This window comes from Aquarana catesbeiana, linkage group LG04 (genome assembly GCF_042186555.1).
Source record: "Aquarana catesbeiana isolate 2022-GZ linkage group LG04, ASM4218655v1, whole genome shotgun sequence".
Lineage (NCBI taxonomy): Eukaryota > Metazoa > Chordata > Amphibia > Anura > Ranidae > Aquarana > Aquarana catesbeiana.
In genome coordinates this window covers 227,757,191-227,774,532 of record NC_133327.1, presented here as the reverse complement: position 1 = coordinate 227,774,532, position 17,342 = coordinate 227,757,191, and the positions used below count along the sequence as shown (strand labels likewise).

The window sequence follows — 17,342 nt, the reverse complement described above, 5'->3', positions numbered from 1 at the left end:
AATTTGGCAATCCATAATGAACAAAAAATTTCTCCCACAACATAGTCAGGTTGAAAAAAGACACAAGTCTATCCAGTTCAACCATAAAAAAAAAATATAACGTACAATCCAATATACCCATTTCTATACCCACAGCTGATCCAGAGGCAAAAAACCCCAGCAGAGCATGTTTCAGTTTGCTACAGCAGGGGAAAAATTCCTTCCTGATCCCCCAAGAGGCAATCGGATTTTCCCTGGATCAAGTTTACCTATAAATGCTAGTACCCAGTTATATTATGTACATTTAGGAAAGTATCCAGGCCTTTCTTAAAGCAATCTACTGAGCTGGCCAGAACCACCTCTGGCGGGAGTCTATTCCACATTTTCACAGCTCTCATGCCCTGTACACACAGTCGGACATTGATCGGACATTCCGACAACAAAATCCATGGATTTTTTCCGACGGATGTTGGCTCAAACTTGTCTTACATACACATGGTCACACAAAGTTGTCGGAAAATCCGATCGTTCTGAACGCAGTTACGTAAAACATGTACGTCGGGACTAAAAACAGGCCAGTAGCCAATAGCTTTCGTCTCTTAATTTATTCTCAGCATGCGTGGCACTTTGTGCGTCGGATTTGTGTATACACAATCGGAATTTCTGACAACAGATTTTGTTGTCAGAAAATTTTATAGCAAGCTCTCAAACTTTGTGTGTCGGAAATTCCTATGGAAAATGTGTGATGGAGCCTACACACGGTCGGAATTTCCGACAACAAGGTCCTATCACACATTTTCCATCGGAAAATCCTATCGTGTGTACAGGGCATTACTGTGAAGAAACCTTTCCGTATTTGGAGATGAAATCTCTTTTCCTCTAGGCATAAAGAGTGCCCCCTTGTCCTCTGTGTTGACCGTAAAATGAATAAATCAACACCAAGTTCACTATATGGACCCCTTATATATTTGAACATGTTGATCATATCCCCCCTTATTCTCCTCTTCTCAAGAGTGAATACATTCAGTTTCTCTAATCTTTCCTCATAGCTGATCTCCTCCATGCCTCTTATCAGTTTGGTTGCCTTTCTCTGCACTTTCTCCAGTTCCCCGATATCCTTTTTGAGAACTGGTGCCCAAAACTGAACTGCATATTCCAGATGAGGTCTTACTAATGATTTGAACAGGGGCAAAATGATATCTCTCTCTCTGGAGTCCATACCTCTCTTAATACAAGAAAGGGCTTTGCTCGCTTTGGAAACACTTTAGCTACAGTTATTGCTTTCTGATCTTTGGTGGGATAGGCTTGAGCATACCGAGTATAGTGATCATTCACAATCAAAACATTTCCCACACTACTGCTGTCCTTGTCAATACACAAAAAGTCCATACACACTAAATCCATTGGACCAGAACTTTTCAAGTGTCCCATAGGAGCAGCTTGAGTAGGGAAAGTTTTCCTTTGTAGACATCTCACAACGGCGGCAATAGTCCACAACAGATTCCCTTATTCTTGACCAAAAGAAATGGTCTTGCATTAGTCCGTAGGTTTTTTCAACTCCTAGATGTCCATGTTGGTCGTGCAAACTTCTCAAAACATATTTTCTGTAGACATGAGGGAGCACTAGCTGTCTCCTTCCAGGATGATCATGGAACAAATGTACCCTGTATAAAAGTCCATCAATTATTTTGAGTTTATCCCATTCTTTAAGATAGCAGGTACTCTGCTCAGGTAGGGTTTTTCTCATGTAATTAGGATCTTTGCAGAAAACAGACTCTCTAACATGTCTGATTACTGGATCTCTCTTTTGTAGAAGGATCATACCTTTCTCTTGCAGCTGGATGTTTTCTGGTACCCCTAAAGTGGTGGGGCAACAATACATGTTTGGGATACCAGCTCCCAAGGAGTCAATAACTCGTAAGTCAGAGAAAACAATATTGTCTCCTTGTACAGCCGCTGTAGCACCGTAGACATCCACAATAGGCCCAGGTACTTCCTCCCATTCACTTTCTTCTAAGTTCACTGGCAACCCAGAAGCCTAGAGAGAGCATCAGCCCCAATATTTTTGGGCCCTGGCTTGTACTTGAGAGTGAATTGGTAATTTGACAAGGCAGCAAGCCACCTATAACCAGTAGCATCCAGCTTAGCTGTAGTCAAAACATAAGTGAGGGGGTTGTTGTCAGTTCTTACCTCAAACTGAGCCCCATACAAGTAATCATGCAGCTTTTCAACAATAGCCCACTTCAGGGCAAGAAATTCTAGTTTGTGAACACGATAATTCCTTTCTGCTGGGCTTAGACTGCGACTAATATAAGCAACAGGCCTTAGTCCCCCTGGGTACTCCTGATGTAGGACTCTTCCTAATCCATCATAGCTGGCATCTACATGCAAAATGTATGGCTTTTGTGGGTCTGCATAAGCCTACACTGACCCTTCTGCAGATACTATGTGACCCACAAAGTTTACTGAAGAGCGAGCAGAGTTTCAGACCTTCTTTCCTCGGATCTTAAATCCATTACTGTAAACCATTTGCTACCTTGCAGGGCATCAAGAGTTTCCTCAATGCGAGGTAGCGTGTATTGATCTGGGACCGTTCACAGATTTAGAGTCCTATAATCAATACATATTCGTACTCCACCATTTTTCTTTCTGACCACCACTATTGGGGATGCATACGGGCTTTTAGACTCAACAATGATGCTTTGATCTTTCATTTTGTGCAAGCACTCTGGAACATCATCCAGATCTTTAAGAGGTATGCACCTGGATCTTTCTCTTAATGGGGTGCTATCTGGCGAATACTGTGCTGAATACTTTTAGCATACCCAGCATCCATGTCATCAGATGAGAAAACATCTTCGTATTCCATTAGGTGCTCTCCTAGCACTTGTTTGTGCTCTGCAGGACTATCAGCATCATACAAGTGAAAGTCTGGTTTCTTTCTCCTCGACCTTGACAGGGTAGGAGCTAATGGTTTCCACTGGGTAACAATAGGCTACCTCTTTCCAGGCTGGTATTATAACTGGGTATGTGGTAATGTTCCGAACAATAACAACATCCATTCTTGGACATTTTAATCGATAGTGTTTCCTTTCTGGTACTACCTCCCAGCCATTCCTTGCAGCCTCTTTTGTATCAGTCTCCAGCAGGAAAAAGCTACCGGTTGCACTTGGTGAAATTTCCACATAAACCCGCAACGCTCTCACTCCCCCGGCTGGAAGCTCTATGGGATGCCATGGATTTCCCACAAACCCTCAAGATCAGAGCAAAGGTTTGGCAGATATTTTGAAGCTCTGGAGCAACAGGGAGCAAAGGTAGAGGAGTTCCTTGTTGGGGCTGAAGAAACCGTATGAAGGCAGCCTTGATGGCTTCCACATTGGAACTCACAATCATAGGAGCATACTCGTTACCCCCAGGTGGAGGGCTCACATAAGCAATGTCTTTAAGTGGGGGATCCTCATCATCTATCACACCAGGAATGCGAAGCTCATCTTCTAGACAACCATCCATAAATACAGGATTTTCTACCACACCATAAACAGGCATAGTGTCCATAGGTTGCAAAGGGAGGTGGTTTAAGTGTTGCTGATAGAACGGCCTGTATATGATTGTCAGCTGAGAACCAGTATCAAACAGAGCAGTAGTGGGTATATCATTAACAAATTGAAAGTACATCTGCGGCCTATCCCAGGTAGTTTGGTAAACATTTATTTTCTAGATTTTCCCTGTTTTCTTTTGTTTTTTTTTGTTTTTTTTAAATCAAATTTTATTGAAATTTTCAAACAAAAATTAACATGTACAGAAAGAGATATAATAAATCACATGTAAATGCAGTTGTGCGGGCGCAGCCACGCTGATTGTAAAATTAAGGAATAAAGTTATATAGATGTGGTTGTATTGAGAGGCATATAAATGGTACAACTTCCGTTTCATTTAATGTGGAGAAATCAATATACAATCTTATAGTATGTAATTGTAGATCTACTTAGAGACATAAGTATAGGTTAAATCTTTTTACCTTGCTTGGAAGAGTAATGTGTTTAGAGTAGGATATTTTCAGATCCGTTTATAGCCTAGATATATTTGGTGTCAGGTACTGAGGGATAAGGATAAAAAGAAGGGGGGTTGTAGATGAGAAGCAGGAGAGGTACGTGGGGGGGGAAGTCAATATGGTAGACCAATAAAATAGCGTTTGGTTTTGTAGCTTGGCATATGGATATAGGTATCTGAGATATATTGTTGGGAAGGAAAAGCAAAAGTAGGGTAAGAGGAAAAAGTGAAAGTATGGGGGGAGAAGTCAGGGAATACTATGGGACAGGGAGACAGGGAGTCACCTATTACCTGCCACAGCTCAATGATTTCTGTCAGACTATGTATTTTTTGTATTCGGCTGTTGTGGTGAAGTGTATCCAACATGTCCATGTTTTGGTGAACTTAGCCGGTGTGTCTTTGGACTGATGAATGAGGTCTTCCATGACCTTTGTCTGATGAATGCGATGAAACCAGTCCTTTATAGTAGGAGGTTCAGGGGAGCGCCATTTGGGAGGTATACACATTCTTGCTGCGTTCACCAAATGCATGGCTAAAGAACGATGGTAGGCTGGTATATGTGTAGAAGAGTGATGAAGCAGAAACATTGTGGGATCAAAATCCAGGGAATATGTGGTGATTTGTGTGATCAGTGCGTGGACTTCTTTCCAGAAAGGTTGGAATTTAGTGCAAGACCACCAGACATGTAATAGAGAGCCCGTGTCTGTTTTACATCTCCAGCACGTTTGGGGGATTGTTGGGTTGAAATGATGTAGCAGAAGCGGTGTCCTGTACCATCTGGAGAATAATTTAAAGGCGTTTTCTTGGACTTGCACGTTCATCGAACCTTTATGGATCAAAGTGTAAATGTTAACCCATTCTGGGTTACTCAACTGTATGGAGAGATCTCGTTCCCACTGTCGGTTGGTCCAGTGGTTTGCCAGGGCTTGGTCGTTGAATAAAAGGTTGTTGGTTTGTGAAATCAGGTGTGTTAATGTGCCTTCACTTAAACATAAGTTTTCAAATGGGGTCGTGGTTCTGGACCAGTCCGGTTTAGGTTTAGGTTTGTTGCGGAAATTTAGTATTTGGACGTACGTCCAAAAGAGGAAGGTGTCTATTTTCAGTCTTGTTGCCAAAGCGGCTTGAGATAAAAGGTGACCTCTCTCAAAGAAATGTTCGGCTCTGACAGTCTGGTGGGGCCAGATGTCTGTTAAAAAGGATGTGTGCATTCCTGGAGTGAATTCGGGGTTTAATCATAAAGGTGTCATCGGGCCTTTAACTGATGAGATGTTATGTTTATTACAAGTAATGCGGAATGAGAGTAGTGTAGGGTTGATAAGTGGGTGATGAGTATATTCAGAGGGGAGATAGAGGGAATTGATCCATGCGAGGTGTTGAATGGGCACATTTGATAATGACTGTTCTAATTGGACCCAGTCTTTATGCTCGGAATGTACGTTCCAGGCGATAATCCTAGCAAGGTGGCAAGCTTGTTGATATTTATGTATATCTGGAAGTCCTATGCCTCCTAAGAGTTTGGGTGTTGTCAATCTCATGTAGCTAAGTCTCGGACGTGTTTTACCCCATATAAAGGTCGTGCATGCTTTTTGGTACGTAGAAAAGAATTTAGGTGGTATTTTAATTGGGATAGTTTGTAGAAGATATAAAATTCTGGGTAGAATGTTCATTTTGATGATTGCGGCCCTGCCCAACCGGGAGAATTGTCCTGAGGACCATTTCTTTAAGTCTGCTTGTACTTTTTGTAGGAGTGTGGCATGGTTCAGGGAGTATAGGTCAGCGAGGGAAGTTGGTATATGAATGCCTAAATACAGAAGTGCACGCTTATTCCAAGTGAATGGAAAGTTAAGTTGGCATTGTTGACAAATTTCTGAGGGTAGGGAGATGTTAAGGGCAGTTGATTTCGAAAAATTGATTTTAAGATTTGAAAGGGTATGAAAGGTTTGGAAGTCTTTAAGTAGGTTCAGAATTGTGGTAAGTGGGTCTGTGAGAAATAGGAGAATGTCATCAGTGAATGCTGCTAATTTATACGTGCGGTGTTTAATTTTTATACCTTTAATGTCTGGGTTGGTTATGATGCGTCTGGGAAGAGGTTCAAGAGAAAGAATAAAGATTAAAGGGGAGAGTGGGCATCCTTGGTGAGTTCCATTCGACACGGAGAATGCATCCAACAGGTGGCCATTTACTTGAACTTTTGCAGTGGGACTAGAATATAGTACTGAAATGAAGTTTAGCATTGTTTGGGGGAGGCCTATAGCTTTGATGGTTTCCCTCATGTAGTCCCATGCCACCCCGTCGAATGCCTTCTCCGCGTCGAGGGAAAGCATAAATCCCTTGTTCTTGGTGGACGTGAGCCAATGGTGGATACTAATCTCCTTGAGAGTATTATCTCTCGCTTCCCTTCTGGGAACAAAGCCCACTTGGTCAAGGCCAACAAGGTGGGGGATCAGGGGTAGGAGTCTGTTTGCCAAAGTTTTTGCATACCATTTAAGGTCAACATTGAGTAGTGAGATAGGTCTATAGTTGGCAACTAAGGAGCTGTCTTTGTCTGGTTTGGGGATTACTGCTATGTGGGCTGTGAGGAGATCTCATGGGGGGTTGGTTGGTTGTGCGAAAGAGTTGAAGGCTGTAAAAAAAGAGGGGGTGAGTAGTCCTGCGTAAGTTTTGTAGTAACCAGCGGTCAGGCCGTCGGGTCTGGGGCTTTTGCCCGCTTTCATTTGTTTTAGAGCAGTGTCAACTTCAGTGCGTGTAAGTGGGGCACTTAACTCGTGGGCTATTGAGTCTGATATAGGAGTTGGGCTATATCGTTTTAAGAAGTCAGATATCATTTGAGTGCGAGTGGTGCTGTCTTTGGGGGGAATGGGGGTGGCTAGGTTTTACAGTTTACTATAATACTGTACAAATTGTCGAGCAATGTCTGGGGTTTTGTTTATTTTGTGTCCTGATGGATCAGTGAGATAGTGAATCGTTTTGTTAGATTGAGATACTTGTAGAGCTCTGGCTAGCATTTTACTTGCTTTATTGCCAAATTCATAACATTTTTTTTAGAAAGGATATATTTGCATTGTATCTGTTTATCCAATAGGTCTAATAAATCTTTTCTAGCCTGTATCAGGTCATTTAGAGTAGTGAGTGCTCGGGATTGTTTATGTGCCCCTTCAAGTCTACGGATCTTTTCTATCAAGTCTGAGTGTTGTTTCCTTTTTTCCTTGTTTCTTTTGGCCGACGCCGCAAGGAAAGTGCCCCTAATTACACTTTTATGAGCTTCCCAGTTATTGATTGGGGATGTGTCTTCTGGGTTGTTTTCAAGGAAGAAGTGTTGTAAGGTGGATTCCACTTCAGCCGGAGGTGTCAGTGAGTAATGAAGAGTCCAACCTCCATATTTGTGAGTGATGCGTTGTGTCGGGAAGCTGTAGTGACAAGGAGATGGGATGATGGTCTGAGATAATCATGGGCTCTGTGGAGCAGGGATAGGTTATTTTGTGTCAAGAATAGATAATCTATCTTGGAGTAGCGGTTGTGTGGCGCTGAGTAGAAAGTGAAATCTTTATTGTCTGGATTCAGGGTGCGCCACGTATCATGGAGTAGTAACCGTTTGAGTAAGGATTTAATTTCCTTGAGGGCCTTATATGGAAGTGATGTGGATCCAGTGGATGTATCTTGGATAGGGTTTAGGGGAACATTAAAATCTCCGCCCAGTACAAGGGTACCTTCCTTGAAGGTCCTGAGAGCAGCTGTGACAAATCTAAAGAATGATACTTGGTGTTTGTTTGGAGCGTATATGTTTGCCAATGTTATTGTTCTGTTTAGAATCGAGCCTTTTAAGAAGAGATATCTGCCGTCTGTGTCTATAAGCGAGTCAGTGATACGAAAAGGGCATGTTTTTGCAATAAGGATCGAAACCCCTTTCGTTTTGTGCAGGGGGTTGGTGGCATGTATCACGATTGGGTAGTGGGCATTGAGTAGTTTTGGGGTACTGTCAGAACGGAAATGTGTTTCCTGTAGAAATATAATGCTAGCCTTAAGTCTGTGCATGGTAAGGAGGAGTTTAGAACGTTTTTCTGGCGTATTGAGTCCTTTCACGTTAAGTGAAACTATTTTGAGCATGGGTTTATTTATGTCTCTTGATTTCGGCACCATGGTAAAATTATTTGTAAGTATCTGGTAAGGTGGTATGAGCTGTGGCAGGGTGCAGGTTAGGGTAATAGGGGGGTTTTGGTATGGGTAGTGGGGTAAGGAGAAGTTATCTAAGGGGAAGGGTAAAAGGAACTGGCACTATGTGGCGTCCTGGTCACCTAAATCGGTGTTCCGAGCCACAAAATTATATTTGCCGGTAAAATTCCGTGGTTTTTATCTTATAGTAATGTTTAAGGGTAAGATGAAATATGTTTAGCCACTGTGTGGGGGTTGGTTTGTCAATTGAGAGATATGGGGATATGAAGAGAAAGAAAAAAAAATTGGAATGACCAATGAGATCCCTCTCACCAGCAGCCTCAGATCGTAGAGCTGGGGGTGTGTGTGGGACAATAAGTTTAGAGAGCGTAGGTGTGGAAAGAACGATTGCAAAGATTTTGGTGGGATGTGTGTGGAAAATGGGTAAGCTGGGTGCATTGGGGTAATGCCTTTTGCAGTCATTGTTAACAGTGATAGTAGGAGTTGAATCCCTGTGTGGGATGACTGTGCATAGGTAAGCTAGTTGGGAGGGTAATGAAAAGAACATATTCTTGAGGGATAACTTCTGCTGTTATTGACATTAACTGAGACAACAAGTATGTGTCAGGCCTGCATCAATTAAGCTTTTTCAACTTGGCACACAGAATGGTAGTATGTTTTCAACATTCTTTAACAACAGGAATACAGGTAAACCAAAAATGAAATAATAGTAGTCTAACTAGAAGTAACTTAACAGGTGGAGCATCTATGCCTCTAATCTCAGCTGCCCTTGGAGGGTGCTAGGATGAGAGCAGTGTGTGAGCACAATAGAACGTCTATGTCTCTAGTCCCAGTTGCCCGTGGAGGGTGTTGTGAAGTGGGCTGTGTATGTGCGCAATAGAACATCTATGCCTCTATTCCCAGCTGCCCGTGGAGGGTACAGTGGTGTGAGCAGTGTATGAGTACAATAGAACCTCTATGTCTCTGTCCCCAGATGCCCGTGGAGGGTGCTGTGATGTGAGCAATGTAGGAGCACAATAGAATATCTATGTATCAAATCTCAGCTGCCCGTGGAGGTTGCTGTGATGTGAGCAGTGTATGAGCACCATAGAACCTCTACGCCTCTATCTCCAGCTGCCCGTGAAGGGTGCTGTGATATGAGCAGTGTAGGAGCATAATAAAACATATATTCCTCTAATCTCGGCTGCCTGTGGAGGGTGCTTTGATGTGAACAGTGTAGGAGCATAATAGAACCTCTATGCCGCTATCCTCAGCTGCCCGTGGAGGGTGCTGCAAAGTTATCAGTGTAGGAGCACAATATAGCATCTATGCCTCTAATCCCAGCTGCCCGTGGAGGGTGCTGTATTGAGAGTATGTATTAGGCTGGTAGGATCGTCGGGCATGGATCCCTAAAGTAAAGCAAGAGGAGAACCCTTGTATATGTCTTCCCTTAGCGGGAGCTATAACATCATACAAAACAGCGCAGGTCATTAAGGCACATCGTATACTACCTATTTCTCTGTAGGTTGTTCAGGGCTGTAGCAGAGCTAGCCTGTTGCCTGTCTGAGGAGGTAAAGGATATGGAACTGGGTGGAGGAGCATTAAGCTAATGTCCATCGGTGTGACGGCTGGGGGGAATGTAGTGTTGCAGCTTGACAGTCTGTGGTTCAGAGTTCTCCGTTTGCAATGCTTTGTTGTCGTAGGGCAGTCAATCAGACAGAATGTAAATGGTCGATGGTACAACGTGGGGTATTTTGAACATGGCATTGGGGATAAAGTGTGAAGATAGTGAGACAAGTTGATCGATTTACGATCGTGATCTGTAAGGGCATCGGGAAGCGGCTGTTAAGCGTTCGGGTGTTAGATGTAGGTTACCTTCGTAGGTTTTCTTTGCGTTGAGTGAGGATCCGGTGGAAGTCTCTGGCAATCAACGGATAAAAGAGATGCATATGGGGAGATCAGGAGGGAGAAGGTCAACCGCTCCTTGCGGACATCACTTGTGTAGACCTGGGTTGTTAGCAATCTCGGCAGGCCTGATGAGGGAGGAGCTGTCATGGGGCTGGATGGCGGGTATTGCGAACGCGGAGAAGAGCCGGATCTAGCGGTGGATGGTGAACGTCTCCTGCGGAAGCTGGAATTATGAGCGTCCATCGGTTCTTCCATTTGTGGACATCGATTGGGAGGCTGTAAGTTGAATTCTGCGTACCAGTTTGGGACTGGAGTGTATGGTATGTCCAGCATATGGCAGAAAGTGTCAAGGTCCTCCGGGACTCTTAGGAGCGCTGAGCGGCCCTGATACGAAGCGGAGAGGCCGAAGGGAAACTTCCAGCGATAACAGATTCCTCTAGTTCTCAGGACATCCAGGAGTGGGCACAAGTCCTTGCGATGTCGCAAAGTAATGGCTGAGAGGTCTTGATATATGTGGATGGGGTAGCCATCGTATTCCAGGATTGATTTTTCACGGGCTTTTTGAAGAAGTTCTTCTTTGATGGAGAAGTTGTTAACATGGCATATAATGTCCCGTGTGGGGTCTGTATCTCTCCCTTTGGAGCGAAGTGCCTTGTGTATGCACTCCATAGTAATTGGTGTCTGTTCCGGGAGATCCAGGAGGTGATTAAAGAGACCTGTCACAACCGGGAGAATTCTTTCCTGATCCACTGATTCGGGTATACCCCTTACCCGTAGGTTATGTCTACTACCCCTGTTATCGAGATCTTCAACATGGCGTTGAAGATCTCTTAGCTGCATTGTGTGATAGTCAACCTTGTGGTGGATGTTTTTCACTGTTGACTGTTGCTTTGCTGAGTTGTTCTCCACGCGCTGTATATGTCCTGTAATGGCCTGCAGTTCATGACGCAGATTTGTAATGGCCGAGAACAGTGTGTCCTTGATGTCTGCCGCCACCGCTTGCAGGTCTTGTAAGCTTGGCTGATGGTGAGATGGCGCAGGTTGTGATCGGTGGGGGAGAGGATGATCTCGGCGTAATTTGGAGAGGAGGCTGAGGCGGGAAGAGAGGTCGCCATTGTTGTCCTCTGTGTCCGGAAGATCTCTGGTATCGTTTGGCTCGTGCGGCCGGTGATTTCTCTCGGGATTGGGATCTACTCTGTGAAGCTCCACGGGAGGATGTTCCTATTATTGAAGGGTGGAAGGTATCGGTAAACCCCATTAAAGGCGGATTTTAGGCTGTGGTGAGCGGAAGCCGGAGGATCAAGCAGCCATCTTCACTCAAGGCAAACCACGCCCCCTTCTTTTGTACACATGTCCAGCTTTACTGTGAATTTCAGAACTATCAGCCAGCAGTGGACACTGACGAACTGTGTGGCCTGCTTTCCACAGTGGAAACATTTAATGTGGAAGAGAGGCCTTATCACTGGAGGTTTTATCAGCAGATTGAGCTCTGGGCTGTGGGTGTCTACCCACTTCATTGTTTTTAGCAACAGTCTCATTTTTGTGCTCATCCAAAGAACTCTGTTTAACTTTGCTATGAGAAGGGGTACTAAAACAGATATCAGATTCCTGTTTCTTTACTTCAGTCATAGTTTCAGTGAAAGTAAAGTTTCTCTCTCTCAAAACAACTCTTAGGACCGGTGACATTGGGTGATGTGGCAGTAGCCCTTTAATATTTGAGCAGTCCTTAATTTGTCAACATCCATAGGAGAGATTACCTTTTCAGTGAGCAATCTCCCTAGAAGCACTTCTAGCCTCCTCACAAACACAGAAACATCCTCTTCCTCTTTATGCTTTGTCTGTTTAAAATCAGCAAGCATCTGATCAGGGTCAAGGTGCAGTCCATAAGCATCTGTCAAAACATCAATATATTCTTGAGCACTGGTACTTACATGAGTGTCCATGTAAGCTCTAATGATAGTGGATGCTGGTGGTCTTAAACTTTCCGTGATGCGCTGTTTTTTCATTTCCTCTGAGCAGGTCCATTTTTCTATCACTTTTTGTGCAAAATCTTTCCACACCTCAAAGCTTTCTTCACCAGCTGAGGCAGGGAGCACCCCTGAAAAAGCCTTTAATTTGTGATAAGAATCAGCATGTAAATTCTGAGCAATGACTTCAGTGACTTTTAACAGCAAATGCTTAATATTTGTTTCCTGCTTAGCAACTGTAGCAGTCAACAGAGTTTCTCCTGATCATGCAGTTGTATTCAATGGTTCACACTTTACAGGCAGGGCTGGTAACTTCCGCCTTACTGGAGGTGAGATTACTGGAAATACTATAGCACAACCAATTACTTCAGCCACCTTTGGATATATGCAAAAGGGCCCTTTAACTGGATTTAAATCCACCTCACTGAGATAGAGATAATGGGTATACAGTTTATAATTCTCATCTTCCTCTCTTTTATCCACAAGAGAGGCAGACAGCAAGGTTTAATTTGCTTGTAGCGCCTCCTGCAGTCTATGGGTGCCCACAGTGATAGCTACACACGAAATAGCAAATGTCCTTTTAGGTGGAAGTCCCTCTTCCAGGGCCCACTGCCTCACAGCTTCTGTTGATAACAGTGACATGGTTGTTCCTTAATGTCCTGATACAAGATATTTATCTCAGCAGTGCCTCCAAATGTAGCACTATTTTTCTCTCTCTGCGGTTACTGAGGTATGATGTGCCTTCAGGGGTGAATAGGCTCTTAGTTACTGGGCATTTCCTGTATTCATTTATGGGGCCAATAAACATGAGACCCACATTTACCAACCCTCCTGATCAATGTCCTGAAGATTTGAGCCTCCCCTTGCATGCCTGGTGTGGAGAGGGGGAGAAGTCATCACAGGTAGGGACAGCCACCAGGGGTTTGAAGGCACAGAATTGGATCTAAGGACATGGTGGGAGATCATAGCACACGGGGGATCAGAGGACACAAGAAGTTGGAGAGAGCAGCAGCAACTGGAGAGAACACAGACAGGGAGCACACAGTGGGGAGGAAAGCAGTGGTGTCAAATCTGAGGTAGCTGTGGAAGTGGATTTGGGTGTATGATCACTTTTTGAATATAGTTGTGATTGATAGCTTGACAGCCACTAATCATACCTATTTTTTATCCAGTAGAGGTTAAACAACATCACTGAAGTGACAATCAGCCTATAGCAGAAGGGGGGATTCCATGTACTGTATGTAATTACTGACCTGGCCTGCTGGAAGCAGTCTTGCTCCAATGTATGCCTTATGCCAGTGGCAACAAAAGAAATAAAGAACATGCTTGGGGAACACACCTAAAGTAGTACACCTATACATTTTATGAAAACATGACATAAAAAAATACTATTGCTGCAAAATGAACAATTCCATCTGTTGGATAAGCAACATGGTTTAATATCTTACTTCTGGTATTTCACTTCCTGTTTGACACAGCCAGGTAGGAATGAAACACATCAAAGCTTTGTGATCAGAAGAACAATGCCTTGGCTCAAGCCCACCTGCTGTGACATGTGCGAGTACAGTACAAGCTTCAAAGAGACCACTGCTGCAAAGATGTCTATTGAGATTTGACACAGGGCTGATAGAGACGCTGGCCCTGGAGGACAATAAAGCATGCCTCCTGGAGAATGGGCAGACATTTGAAATGATACCTCTATAAAAGGCAAATGGGGGTGGCTACGAGTGGGCGTGTATGTTTGAATGTAAGGGACATACAGGCTTTTGATCTCTCTCTTGGCTGCTGAGAAGCCCGCTGTAAGGTCATCCCTTTTGCTATCTTGGGACCTTGCTCTGACCGAGGGCTTGGGCCTATATTCCATGAGGCCCAGACCCCTTTTACATCCAGAACCCGCAGAGGAAACCATGTGTGATAAGTATCTTTGATATTTCATTGTTGTTATATGTTGTAGAGATGTGCTGTTAGTATAGTGTGTTCTGATTGTAAGCTATGTAACATTGTAATACCCTTTTAGTACTTTTATGATAGTTTCCTAACTCCTTGGGAAATAAAATAAGATATTGTTTTACTAGCAGCACCGTGTGTTTGGTTTCATAGCTAACCTGTTATTATTGTGATATAAAACAATAGCATGTGCTCAGAGTTTAATAGACCGACTAATGATAGGGACTAGACAAATTATTACGCAGATATAATATTAATAATTATATCGATTCTTACAATTGGCACCCCAGATGAGTTTTATTTTTACACAGAATCCACAAAAACCTAATGTATTTTTGTCTCGAGTCCCTGTACAAGATTGGCGCTGGCTTGCGAATTCTGAAAGTATATGTTAAACGTTTGTATCATTAATATGCTTTAGGCCTGTAACCAGCCAAAGGTGCTGGCGAGTAAAAGGGCTGATCACCCTTGGTTAGAGATTGACAGGAATTACCATACATCTTTGAGGAAAAAGTGGGAGAAATATAGATTGTTATTTGAAATTTTTAATTTTTTACATTTTTTTTTTTTTTTTACCCACGTGAGAGTGAAATAGCTTTGTTCCAATAGGAGATCAATGTGGCCTGCAACCTAACGGGAAGGCACTGATTGACAGTATGCCTTGTGTCTTAGAATGTGCCTTGCGTCTGGTAGGCTGTAGAACTACAAGTCACTGTTAGGTTTAAATGGCTTTGTAGCAGTTTTTTTTTTGTTTATCTTTGCATGGTAAGCAACTCTGGTAAAAGCAGGTAAAACGAGTTTCAGTGGGGGGTAGGCTAATTAGCATATCAATGGATATTCCCCAGTAAGCATGTGGTAATCCTAAAAGCCACATAGAACCTACAGGACAGAAGTGCTTATATACAAGGCAGCCGATAATGCCACAATAAGTGTGGTGGGTCTTTTCTATGGATATGCAAAAGTTTAATGGTTTTGAATGATATCAGGTAAAAGTGGTAATGAATGAAGAATATTGAATGCTAGAAGAGCGGTTCAGTTTTTTTTTTTCTCGTGAGTTGTAAGAGCTAACGATAATTGAGTTTGGTTTAGTTACTCAGTGCACTGTTGGAACGTTAGTACAAATAAAATTGTGTATTGTGTGCATTGTATGGTTGTGAAATGGAACTTGTGTATACATATGTTAAAAAGTACGCTTCTGCCAATTATCATTCATGTGCAGATGAACCTCTTAAAAGCCAGTGTAACGTTCTATTGTCACAGTGTCAACAACATAATAGCAGATTGGGTAAACAGCTAAAAAAGAAAGTTAAAAAAGAAAGGTTGGCAAATGAAATTGCAGTGTTGCTCAGAATTAAATTTATATCTGAGCAAATGGAGGGGAAGTGGGAAGCAGAGAGGAGACGTCTCGGGGAGGACATAGAGAAAATCAGTGTAAACCTTATAAAGATCGCAACAGACTCCAGTAGTGAGATGGATGAATTGCGAACTACAGCACGCAATTTGTCAGAAAGAAACAGTGAGCTACAAGAACAGCTGCAGAGGTGCAGCATGGACTGTGATATGAAGAGCAAACTTTTAGAGTCATTGCGAGTAAAGTTGTCAGAGATGGAAGAGTTGGTTATGTCTTTAGAAAGAAAGTTAGCAAATGCACACTCCCAGCTTCTTACTAAAGAGCAATGTACAGTATCGCTCAATGAGCACAAAGGAACGTGCCAATTGGCCAATATCTGCACAGTCAATGAGGAGAAGGGCTGTGATGAAACACATTCTGCTATTGCACCCATAGCTTTGAAGCAGGATAACGGTTTGATTACAATCCAAGAGAGACTTACTTTGTGCCAGATTCTGGGTGAATTTAATGCCCTGGAATCACCAGTGAGTCTGTCCAATAAATTTGAGGCTCTAGTCCTTAAATTTCATTTGAGTAATGAGGATGCATGTTCTCTTCTGAGAGCATGGCTACCAGGACCTTTGGCAGGCCAGTTATTTGCACAGGTTAATGATAGCTTAGCAGATGCAGAGGTGCGGAGGAAAGAGTTGCAGCGTATTGTGGACAGTCGTGATAATGGTATGAGTGATTTACAACGAATGAGATTTAGGAGAGGAGATGACCCAATTTTGTTCTGCAGTGAGTATCTTGCATTGTATACGAAAGTGTTCAACTGTCCTGACTTATTGGAGGATGATACAAGTTTCATATACTCAATGGCCAATAAGTGTTATGTAAGCTATCCCATTAGAATGGCTCTGAGGAATGCTAGATCCTACCAAAATTTTGTCAATATCCTGCGAGACTTCTGTCAAGAGTCCAGTGGTAGGGAATATGGGTCAAAGGCAGGTGTATCCGTAATAAGCAGAGGTACAGGAAGGCAGAGAGAGTTCAGACGTTCTAAATGGAATAGGCATGGACATAGATTTTGTAAAGACCTTAACATTGCTAGCATGGAGCAGGAAACTCCAGAATTACAGGGTGCACAGGCAGCCATAATAGCCGAATGTGCAATGGTGGAGGTACCCTCCGCACATGCGCAGTGCTCAGCAAAAATAGAAGTGGAGCATGCAGAAAAAACAGACGCTCTTATTGCTGCAAGTGATGTTGCTATGACAGAAATCAATGGTGGAGATGTAAATAAAAATGCGATAACTGTGCTTGAAAGTGATTCAGGAGTTGAAACTTCTGATGACTCCTCAGACGATGAAAGTGTAAATTTTGCTTATTCCAAGCATAGTATTCATAGTAATAATGTCCAGCAATGTGAGTTTCCACTGCCCTATGCTCAAAGAAGGGCCTATACAGAGAGACCAGCCCTCAAATGGTTTTTGTGTAAAAGGGGGGGTCACATCGCTAAGTATTGTTGCGCAGTGAATAATGATATCAAAAGAAGGTCGCAGTACCCCAAAACGACCCCAAGGCATTATGAAGTGTATTCTGCCCGATGGGGTAGCAACCCAAAGCATGGAGGCCATAGTAATCAAACCCATTTCCCTTTAAAGACCCAAATGCGGAGACTACAGACTGAAGATTGCCAATATGGGGAACAGTTACGTAGAGTCAAAATGGAGGTAGCTGCATGGTTATTCAAATGTAGCACTGGGGAAAACAATGTTAGCAGCACTTAGTGAGCTGCATGGATGCTCCTTGCCATATTTTATTTATATACGACCCTCACATCTAAACCTTATACATAGCAAATGTTCCCCTACATTACAATTAATGGGAAAAGGCTTGGTGGACTTAAAAAGTCAATTGTCATGATAATTGTGTGTAATCACCGTCTTTGTGTTCCTTTTTCAGAGACCTTGGAAGAAGATAAAACTGGTTTGGATACTAATGTCTGTGTT

General features: G+C 43.0%; 1 protein-coding gene across 1 annotated transcript in view; it reads left to right on the top strand.

Moving 5' to 3' along the window:
• The first annotated feature begins 15,058 nt into the window (after nucleotides 1-15,058).
• Nucleotides 15,059-17,342, top strand: part of LOC141141222 (uncharacterized) — a 34,197-nt gene continuing 31,913 nt past the window's right edge. Inside the window, exon 1 of the mRNA XM_073628907.1 lies at nucleotides 15,059-16,824. Coding sequence (XP_073485008.1) covers nucleotides 15,159-16,824 — 1,666 coding nt within the window. The 5' untranslated portion in view covers nucleotides 15,059-15,158. The remainder of the gene's footprint in view (nucleotides 16,825-17,342) is intronic.